This window comes from Molothrus ater, chromosome 1 (assembly GCF_012460135.2).
Source record: "Molothrus ater isolate BHLD 08-10-18 breed brown headed cowbird chromosome 1, BPBGC_Mater_1.1, whole genome shotgun sequence".
NCBI lineage: Eukaryota > Metazoa > Chordata > Aves > Passeriformes > Icteridae > Molothrus > Molothrus ater.
Window position 1 is genome coordinate 16,813,753 of NC_050478.2, and position 11,302 is coordinate 16,825,054.

An 11,302-nucleotide genomic window follows, 5' to 3' on the forward strand; every position below is an offset into this window, starting at 1 on the left:
TAAGTAGTAGAGTGAGCCTTGAACAATGAACTTTGTTGTGCTGTTGCTTATTAATAAATCTGGCTTTTACTGATACTCTTGCCAGTGGTTTTTCAAGTGATCTCAAACTCTCATTTGGAACAAGCAGTGTAGTGAGCTGGATGATGGACCAATGCAGGTGGACACTGCAGTCCCACTCCAAGTGGACACAAAGAGTGTTTGAGGAATGTCCTGGGAAAGGAAGGAAGGAAAGCCACTCTTAGAGGATAATTGTTACCCAAGATAGGTAAATGGAAAGGAAGGTCCCTGGCATTACATTTGTGTTTTACAATTAGTAATCTGAGAGCATTGCTAACGGAACAGGAGTGATTTCCCTGGACCATATTCCAGGTTACTAGCAAGGATAAAGTAAAGGGTGAAGAAAAGTGAAGGTACCAGGGAAAGACCAAGGTAGGATCAGGATGAACTCTGGTTCATTTTTGCGAAGTAATATTGACTGTGGCTGTCAAAACTCAGGGATCAGAAAGATCTTTTTCTAAGGACATGGAATCTCCATCTGACATGTCAGCATTCTAGGAAAAGCAGAAATTCCTTAGAAGGTTCTGCTATACTGTATGTAAAGCAAGTTACCCAGGTAGCGACACCTCTGCAAACATTCTAGCTCACAAAAAAGGACACTCTGATAAAAATATACAGGCACAGATAGAGCCAGACACGCAGACTTCCATGTTTGCACCAGCAACCAAAGAAGATATTACCCTGACATGTACACCCATAATAAGTCAACATATGCCAGGAAAGACTGGATTAACTTGACATGGAGATAACTTCTCTAATATCCTGTTGGCACAGAAACTCTGTGGAGCAGATCAATGTTACCTAAGTTGTATGTTTGCCAGAAAATTTCCCTGACAAGGAAGTATAAAATTTGCTTCCAGTAAATGAAATGGGCAGGAATTTGAAAGCTCATCCCCTCCTCAGATAACAGGATACTCACATTAGCCCCTGAGATATCTTTATTGTGTCTGTGTCAGGGACTGAAGATGTGTCTAAAGCCTGCCATATTTGGTGCACTGCTGTGCACGTCGACAAGATAACATAGAAGAACTGTTTATTTTTATCTAGTAGGACTCTAACCTTCAGAAATTAAACTATGTATTGGACACCTGGTGCAATTCATCCTGTGAAAGGGAAATAATACACAATAAAGCCATTCTTGGCATGGAAGTGTTATCACAGGCAGTTATGACCTCATCTCATGTGCTGGCCCCACGTGAGATGATGTTGAAAATGGCTACTCCTGAGGAGGAGATGCAAAGTGTGGTCCTGGGGTGGAAGGGAGAGGATGACATGATGCACACCATTGTCATCTAGGGGATGCCCTGAAAGTGTGCTGCCTTCCAAGCCCTCCCTCTCAGAAGCCATGCTCCAGCTCCTTCTGCGGCTCAGTGGCTTTTCCAGAATCCAGGGGTTGGTATGTATTAATTGCTAACATGGCTAATAAAATTAATTTCCTTTGCAATTCTGAGTGTGTTATGAGCTTTTTGTGCATGGGCATCCTCCCAAACCTGTAACAGCGTCTCTGAGCTCTAATAAATCAAAGTTCAGTTCATGTTCAGTATCAGTATTCTCTGACTTACATGTTCAAAATAATACAGTAGTGTTTAAAATAAAAGCCACTAAAAAATTTCAAGTAGACATTGCCTGATCAAAGCAGGAGTAAAAGAGAGGCACTGTAGTTTTACTCTGTGGTTTTTCTCCATAAATATTGTGCTTACAGTTCCTGAAGATCTCTGAGACCTGACTGACCATTTTATGAACATATATGCAAACATATATGCAAATAAAAGCAGACTACAAAGATAACATACTCCCTAGTAAAAACAACTGGTCAAAGAGGCAAAAAATTTGCAGTTCTCATGGAAGTAAGTTGGGAAATCATTCATGTACATTAAAGAGAGTGAAATGTTATAGACCCTTTATAAGCATGTACAAGTACAAAAGTTGATTAGGTTCTTTGGTAGTGTCTAGTGTCAGATTACATCATATCATCACCTTCCAGGGTTTTGTGCAGTCTTCTTGGGAAACCTCATGATTACAAAATCACTTGTGGAAACAGGAATTTTTTTTTTGTCAGCTTGGAAAGAAATATTCCTCAGAATTAAAGTAATAAAATATGGCATCATACCTTGCCTTTCTGGTATCCTACACTGATAAGCTGAAATTCTGTTCATCATGATAATGTTCAATTGAAATTGACAGTTTCCATCCACAGTATCACCCAGAGAGTTAAAACACTTAGGCACCTTCACTCTTCCCAAAAACAAAAATGAAAAATCAAATTAATGCAATCTCATCATGCAGCAGAGGAGCCACTCATCCTGCCAGCACCCAGCACACAGCAACTTCACAGCGTCACTGTGTGCTCCCAAAGCAAAGGAAAAGCAGCTCCTCAACACGAATAAACATCTGTTAGTTCTGGGTCCTGGTCCCAGAAGAACTTCTGGGGTTTCTTTGCAATCTTATATTCCAGAGCCACCCTAGAGGAAACCAGGAATTCACCTCCCATTCTGCTGCCCCATCACCCAGCCACCCCCATCATTCCTTTGTGGGCATTTTCCTGAAGGCCAAGGAAAATGTGATCCTTTCTGGCATGCTGGCTGGTGAACATCTCTCACTGGCAGCCCCCAGTTTGACAGTGAAATGGCTCCCTTTGCACACAGGGCTTTGAGGGATATTAGAAATTAATTGATTGTATTGCTGAGTCCCCACAAACCTTGCAAAGATGTGAGTACAATCTGCTTAAATGTGAGGCACCAGTTATCCATCTCAGCCATCTTCTAGGCATGTCAGATATAGATAGATAGATAGATAGATAGATAGATAGATAGATAGATAGATAGATAGATAGATAGATATCAGCTTTCCTTTTCACCATTTCTTTAGCATTGGGAAACACAAAGAAATTTTGCTGCCAGTATCTACCTGTGGGGCAATACATCTAAACAGCAATTCACTGTGATTTCACTTTGAAAATTTCAGCAAATGCAACACAACAATCAGGAGAGCTTGTGCCTTCATCCAAAAAATACCAGAAAGCTGGCTGGTGGAAGTCCTGTAATCAGCTCCTAGCTCTGCCCCAAGAAGCATTTCAGATTTTATCCTATTAGAAATTAATACCAGAGCATGAATAGGCAGGGAACAAGGACAAGAATCCAGGTTCTGGGAGAAGACTGGCATATACTTCTTTCTTCAAGTACATTCTGAATTGAGAGTTGGTGGAGCAATCTTTCCACACCATAGGTGAGATTCCCAAGTCTTAGAGCTAAACTAAGGGCACCACCTGAGCCCAGTGTACTGGGTACCCTGACTGGATAGCTCCTGCCACTAGCCCAGTTCCTGCCTCTTGACCATTACCAGAGTTTGTCCCAAACTCCTGAGGAGCCAGAAAGAAACTGGCTACAACAAGTGGTTAAATTTTATTTTCTGCCTTGTTGAGCTTAAAAACATCACTAACAATTCATGGCTGTTTCTTACAGCTAGACACCATCTCTTCATGTCTGCTTCAATGTGAGTGAATCCTCCACAACATGGTCTAAGGCCAGATTTTCCTAGAAATCTTCTTGGTGTCTGACTATGGATAGGTGTGTCTTTGTGATTTATTCCCACCCAGATGTCTATTCTCCTAGTTATCTCTATGTAAGAAAGGCTATATTTTTTAGCTAGGTAACTCTTTAATTAACACTAAGACCTAAATGTCTACATGACAGCAAGTAGCTACCCCTTTTTCTGTTGACAAATTCCTTCTATGTAAACAGCTCTTACTCTATCATAGTGTCAATCCATTCAAGGAAATTGAGAACTGAACATGGGAGAAGCTATCACTGGAGTCATGCTAATTAACACTTAGATTTCAACAAGTTAGGAGCTACAGGAAATAGCTTCAAAGTGTCTGTCTCCCAGAGAGAAATTCAGAGCTGACATACCTGTCTCAGAACACCTGTGCATGGAAAAAGAAATCACCAGGATCCAACCTGCCCTGAGTGCAGCAGGAGATATATAACCTTGCTCAGAACCTGGCTGGCTCTTCTATACTCACAGGTGCCAAGCCTATCTTCTCTATATGGGAGAGAAGAAATACCTACAACTTTTCTACAAGTACTGGTAGGAGAGTAGAGAAGAGAGTTGCTTCTTTCAAAGGCAAGGAGAAGAAGTGCATGCCTGTTAGGTATTAGCTAATTATCTGGACCCCTGATATGACACACTTCCATATCTGAGCTTAATGTTCTTCTCAGCCAGAAGTCACTCAAATCACTGTCACCAGTGTCAAGAACACCAGGCTGCAGGGTAGGTTTTGGACTTGGAAAGATCCTTTCTATGATTGCTACTGCATAAAGCTGTGGCATATCACACTAGTGATATTCTTGTGACTTGCCAACTGGAATAGCTAACCCTTGTTTCAAAGTCTGTTATTTCTTCTGCTGTCGCTCCCCTGTTTTGTAAACCTGTACACTGAATGAGCAAATGTTGTTACAATCAAACACTGCAAGATGCATATAGCCAGCCACTGTCTGTGTTTTGCTCCCAGATAGGAGAATAATCTTTAGTGCCAAAGTGACAGCAGCAGCAGATTTGGATAAAAGAAACAGAAGTCTAGCTGATCACTGGTACCAAGTGGGAGATGCTTTGCAGGCTCCTCTGGTACCATGGGCTGGCTGAGGCTGTCCTGCAGGCACAGACTGGTGCGAGGGCCAAGCTGGGCATACAGCACAGGCTCACTGCCTTGTGATCGTCTTAATTCCTCAAAAGGCAGTGATCTCCTGCTTAGGATCACCACACCTCACCTCTCACCTTTTAATTCTGCTCTCTTCTTCTTACAACATGGAAGCTAGTTCTGTTCTTAATATTGTAACACTGGCTTTATTGATTCTGTTAGATATTGTGGAAATCCCTTCCCTCAGCTTGTTCTCCGTTCATATACACAAGGATCACATTAAACCCTGTCTACTACAGGGAGCTCAAGGCACTAGATACCAAGAGGCAGCCCCAAATTTACATGAAATCTCTGCTGTCCACGACATGTGAGCTTTCATGAGACAACTGTGCATGACACAGTCTTTATTCCAGGTGCTCTTTCCTCCTGCTGTAACTGACTCCTCCCCATCTCCTGTACCCTCCTCCTTGTAACAGGCCCAGCACTCATATGACTCCCCAGTGAATTTGTTCAGCTCACTATACACAGAAAAAGTGCCTTTTTTGCAGGCTACGGTAAACGAGGGCCAAGGAAACGGGAGCACACGGCACAGGGGCAAGACGCGGGGGAGCGCAGAAGGAGGAGCCGGGTCTGCCCGTCCCGGGGAGCCCGTGAATCACGGCGAGGGAGGGCCCCGGCCGCGCCCACCTTCGAAAGCTGCGCGTTACTGCCACGGCCCCAAAGGGCAGAGGGCGGCTCTGAGCTCCTCTCCCTCTTTCTCTCCCCTCTCTCTCCGCTGCTCCGCCGCCTGCACAGACCGCACCGTCGGGCCCCGGAGTGGGACGCGCCCGCGGCGAGGAGCTGCGGCCGGCAGCCCGTGCCCGCCTGGCCATGGCGGGGCCGCGGGACCCCGCGGAGCGCTGCTCCTGCCGCAACACCAACTGCGTGGAGCGGCCGCTGCGCCGGCTCTTCGAAGGGCTGGCGGGCGGCGTGGCCGCCTGCCCCTGGCCCTTCGTGCTGGTGCCGCTGCTGCTGTCGGGCGGGCTGGGCGCCGGCTTCGTCTTCCTACCGCAGCGGCAGGCGAACGACATCGAGGGGCAGTTCACGCCCACGTGGGGCCCCGCCAAGGCCGAGCGCGGCTTCGTGCGGCGGCACTTCCCCACCAACGACTCGGAGCGCTTCTCCGCCGCGCGGCTGCCCACCGAGGGCGCCTACGCCGCCCTCATCGCCGTGGCGACGAACGGGACCTCGGTCCTGGACGCGGCGCCGTGGGCAGAGGTGCTGCGGCTGAACGCGACCGTGCACGACGCCGAGTACGAGCGGCTCTGCGCCCGCACCGCCGGCCGCTGTGCCAGCCCCAACGAGCTGCTGTCGCGGCGGGGCGATGCGGGTCCGCCCGAGCCGGGGAGCCTCCGCTTCCCCGTCAACGACAGCGTCTTCCTGGGGACCGCGCTGGGCGGCGTGGACACGGACGGCGGGCGGGTGCTCAGGGCGCGGGCCCTGAAGCTGCTGTATTACCTGCGGGAGGACGGCCCCGAGGCGCAGGACAGCCGGCAGTGGCTGGAGAGCTTCGTGCAGAACATCTCGTCCAAAGTGGCGGAGTTGCGCCTCGGCTCCATTCAGGTAACGCAGGGGCCAGCTACGGCCGTGCGGAGCCGCCGAGCCCGAAACGTCCGGGCAGCCCCGGGGCGGAATGGAAAGGGACGGTGGCGGAAGAAGGCGAACGGGTTGCGAGGGCCACGGCAATGCTCCTCTGCTAACGTGATGTTTGGCCTTACCTGTGCGTTTGTACATAGAACAAGAAGAGGGAAAGTGCTTTATCGTTTCTTGTTGTTTTAACGGCAGGTGACTTATTTTACCTCGCTGTCCAGACAACAGGAGTTTGAAGGAAATACCAAAAGTGTGATCCCGCTCTTCTCCATAACATATTTCCTGACAATAACCTTTGCAATCGTCTCTTGCCTAAGGTAAAAGGTCTCTAAGCTACGGCTCAATGAGTCGTGATCTCTGCTCTTCTTTACCTTCCTCCAGCTGGCTTCTGCTCTTGCCAAGTGAAGGCGTTCTTGAAACTGCAGGCTTCAAGTGACATTTAATAATATAAGATTTAACAATATTTAACAATATAACAATGACATTTAATAATAATATATTTAATAGTAGGCAAAAGGTATTTATTTGCTTTTTCTTGTCTATCTGTGAATATTTCCTAACTGCTTAGATGGGGATTACAGTAAATACCAGATAAATACCTGAACAAGTATTCTGTGTGGACATGACCAACTTGAATGCTCACCCCCTAGAGAAATTAAACTTGTCCACTGCTGACACTCTAGGATCTCTCAAAGCATCATTCATCAGGTGTTCTATTCAGACAGGGTGTTGTCTGGGAAATATATGAAACATAACTAAGATATTCCTTGAAATAATTTCAGACTGAGCTGTATAAGAAATAATATCTGGCTTGCAAGCTGTGGAGTGCTTTCTTCTGGCTTAGCTGTATTAAGCAGCTTTGGATTGATGCTCTTCTGTGGAGTGCCATTTGTGGTCACTGTAGCAAATGCACCATTCCTCATTCTGGGTAAGTAGAAAAAGTGAGTTGTATTCAGATACAAAGACCAGAGTGAAGTTAAAGCAACCTAATGGTGTCAGTCTTTTATGATGTGAATGTCAGAGAATACAACAGTTTCTCCTGAAGTGAGTGTAGGAGATACCCAGAGGTGTGTAGGAGATACCCCAGAGCACCTACAGAGGTGGGCAAGCCCCTCAGCTCAGCTGCGTGTGCCACAGTGGGACTGGAGATGGGTTCTGGTGCAAGGGCAGCTTTCCCCAGAAGACAAGGCCTGATCTAGATCCACTGCTACAGCAGGCAAACTGTAAATGGGAGAGTGGTAAGGTTAGCACTTCTGGAGTTGTTCTAGTGTCCCTGGAAGTGTAGCCAGGATGATTAATCCTCTGCAGTATAACATCTATGAACCAGTCTCAGTTGGCTGCACAACTGAAGGGATGCACCATTTGTGCAAGCAGCTCCCCCCAAAAACCCAAGGACGTTGGTATCATTGCATCCTTGTTACACAGACTGCTTAACAGCCAGTGCTGAACTTTCCAAGTACTGAAAGTGTTGCTGCAATTAGATAATGTTTCCAACCACATAATGTTGCTGCAAACAAATTACTGCTTTTAAAATCCTTACCGGTCTCCTGTATCATACATTCATCTGATGTTTTTTTGGGCTTGGTCTCATGCTGAGGGAAACACATGGGGTTCCCAGGTTGACGGAGGCTGTGCATCATCCTAAGATGTCCAATGCAAATGCTCCTTTGGGCAGGCATTGTTTCTTTGTTTCCTGTTTAATTCTAATGTATTTTTTCATCTACTTTTGCTTGCTCATCAATTGCAGTGGCTCTGATTATCAAAAAGCCCCTTTTGTATACCTGGGAAAGGGGTTAAGTCAGTCTCTTCAGATCTTCAGATATAAAACGCAGACTTTTGTCTTCCTTGCGTTAAAGCAAACAAATTCTCAGCAGAGGATTTGCTTTGAGGGCTGCTTGCTTTCTGAAGCAGTCTGGCTCCCTGCCACCCAGTAGTACCTTTTGATGTGCTCCTTAATTCATCATTGCATGTTTACTGGCAATTGCCTGTTCAGGTAGCAGGTAATGATTTAATCTCTTCTTCTGTGCTTGGCTAAATCTCACTCTGCTATTCGCACTGTGTGATTAATTTTCAGTGAATAGAAGAGCCCTTGACAACATGGCAAAATATTGAAAGGTGTGAGATAATAATCTTGAGAGTTAGCAGAGGTGAGAGAAGCCCATTGGCTCTTCATTTTTGAACTTCAGCTCACTTACTCTGGCATCTTAGCAAAAACTCAAACCCAGGATCCAGTCTTCCTGGCAGGTTATCCCAGGGACCTGTCAGGTAATATGTGTGAGCACATCAGTATAGAGGTGAACAAAAATGAGTAATAAATTGTGAAAAAGTGCTGGAAAATAAACTGGAGAGAAGTGGAGGGCAAAGAGCATAAAAAAAGTAAGCCACTGGAAAACTGGAATCATTCTTCTCCCAGGTGGTAGCAACTGCTCTTCCTGCCTTCTGAAGGCAGAACAAGACATTATTGCTCTAAGTTGCTGCAGTGCTGAAGAAGAGATTCCAGAGATAATGGGGGATGCTTCCAGTGGTAAGAATAGTTGAGGATCAGAATGTATGATGCTTTGAAATCTGACATCTGCATCATGGACATCAGCTACAAGACACTTGTCAGAGATGCAGTAGGTGTGCTCAGTCCTTCAGCAGAGTCGCTGAGGGATCAACAGCCCATCAGGTCACCAGGAGGTGCTGAAAGGTAATACATTCAGCTACACACAAAGGATCTGTTTTCCAGATTCTCTTGTAACTTGCATCAGTGCTTGAGCAGTGTTAGTCGCCCAACTTCCTTCTCCAGACTTTATGCAGAATGAAATGTGATTAATGTTGTAGTTTTGTTGGGTGTTGGTGGAAGCTGCCATTTGCAGCGCAGCATTAACAGTCTCTCCTCTTGCAGGGGTTGGCGTTGATGACATGTTCATCATGATTGCTTCCTGGGAGCAAAGTTCAAGGAAAAACGAGAAATCCAGTGTTAAATCTCTGTTGGCTGAGACTTATGCAGAGGCAGCACTTTCTGTGACCATCACCACTCTGACGGATGTTTTGGCCTTCTTCATTGGCACCTGGACTGCTTTTCCATCCGTGAGGTCTTTCTGCCTCTATACAGGGACAGCTTTTGTCTTCTGCTATGTATATACCATGACCTTCTTTGGGGCAGTTCTGGTATTAAATCACAGAAGGGAGCAAGGGAACCGACACTGGCTGACTTGTATGCGTGTGGATGTAGGTAAAGATCAGGCTGAGAACTCCTGCTTGTACAATGCTTGCTGTATCGGCAGCTGTTCTGGGCAGCCATCTCAGCCAGAAGGTGAGCATCCAATGAGCGTATTCTTTAAAAAGTATTACGGCCCTTTTGTTACAAATAAATGGGTCAAGGTGCTCATGGTGTTGCTCTACGGAGCATATTTGGGTGGCAGCATTTATGGGTGTACTCAGGTCAGGGAAGGCATCGATCTCCGAAATCTGGCAAATGATGCCTCCTACATTATTCCATACTATGATGATGATGACAAATACTTCTCCACATATGGGCCCAGGGTCATGGTTGTCATTACTGAGAGTGTAGATTATTGGAACGAGTCGGTGCGTCTTGGCATTGAGAGCTGTGCACAGAATTTAGAGAACATTTCCTATGTAGATAAGAACCTCTCAGAGTCATGGCTGAGAGTATACACAGAACTTGACAAAAGGGGTGTGATAAATATAAACAGTAAGACTGACTTCTTAAATAACTTAATTGTACTATTTGGAGTTCATCACAGTTTTGAGTGGGACATAAACAAGACTCAGGATGAAATAGAGGCTTCACGCTTCTTCATCCAGACAGTAAACGTGACATCAGCCGTGGATGAGAAGAATCTCCTCAATGAGTTAAGAGAGGCAGCCAAGCAGTGCAGCATTCCACTGAAGGTGTATCACCCAGCCTTCATCTATTACGACCAGTACCTGGTAATAGTGCAGAACACTGTTCAGAACGTTGTGGTTGCTGCCGGGGCCATGCTCGTTGTCTCCCTCCTGCTCATTCCCAACCCGTTGTGCTGCTTGTGGGTGACCTTTGCTATAGCCTCTGTTATAGTTGGTGTTGCTGGTTTCATGACGTTCTGGAACGTCAACCTCGATTCCATATCCATGATCAACCTGGTCATTTGCATTGGGTTTTCAGTAGATTTTTCTGCTCACATTTCCTATGCCTTTGTTACCAGTGGAGAGTCATCGGCCAATAAAAGGGCAATTGAAGCTCTGTCCGTGCTGGGTTACCCAGTTCTACAAGGTGCGGTTTCTACAATACTGGGCGTAGTTGTTCTGGCTGCAGCGAGCACCTACATCTTTAGGACGTTCTTCAAGATCATGTTCCTTGTTATTTTGTTTGGGGCTCTTCATGGTCTTGTTTTTATTCCAGTGTTTTTAACATTTTTTGGAAACTTTGTCAGTTCACCTCACAGTACCATGTCTAAAAGGTTAGAGCATAGATTTAGAAATGATAAAGACTGTCCATGAATTATTTAAATATAAGATTTTATATATTTACTATGTGGAAACTCAAATGCAGTGACTGTCAGGAAATATAAGACATAAAAAGTAGAAGAATAAATACATGAGATCAACAAAAGCTTCAGAAAAGCCAGGTAAGAAAAATAGCAACAAACCGCACAGAATGGATTTGCAGTTTTTACTTTTGTGTATGTTCAATTACCACCTTAGTATTGCTAATTATCTGTCGCCATAGGACACGAAATAAAACGACGCGGACATGAAGCTTTCCAAGGTTAAAAAGAGCACTTTAATTTCTGACTCCAACATTTATAGATTTCCAAAAGAGACAGTGGATTGGAGGGTGACACTGCCACCTTTCCAATGACACTGGACAAACCAACAGTCCATCAAATTTCTCCTCCTCCATAAAAGAATGCAAAACAATAAGTTATTTACGTAAAGTGCGTGAGTAAGTTGGTTACAAGAATGTAAACATCAGAAGGCTTAGAAAAACTT

At 45.4% G+C, this 11,302-nt stretch overlaps 1 protein-coding gene across 1 annotated transcript; it reads left to right on the forward strand.

The window, feature by feature from the left end:
* Positions 1 to 5,563: 5,563 nt before the first annotated feature.
* On the forward strand, positions 5,564 to 10,810 carry LOC118694945 (patched domain-containing protein 3-like). The gene is made up of 4 exons (XM_036396298.1): positions 5,564 to 6,295; positions 6,518 to 6,639; positions 7,105 to 7,250; positions 9,210 to 10,810. The coding sequence occupies exons 1-4, from the start codon at positions 5,564 to 5,566 to the stop codon at positions 10,808 to 10,810; spliced, it is 2,601 nt and encodes an 866-aa protein (XP_036252191.1).
* Positions 10,811 to 11,302: the final 492 nt, after the last annotated feature.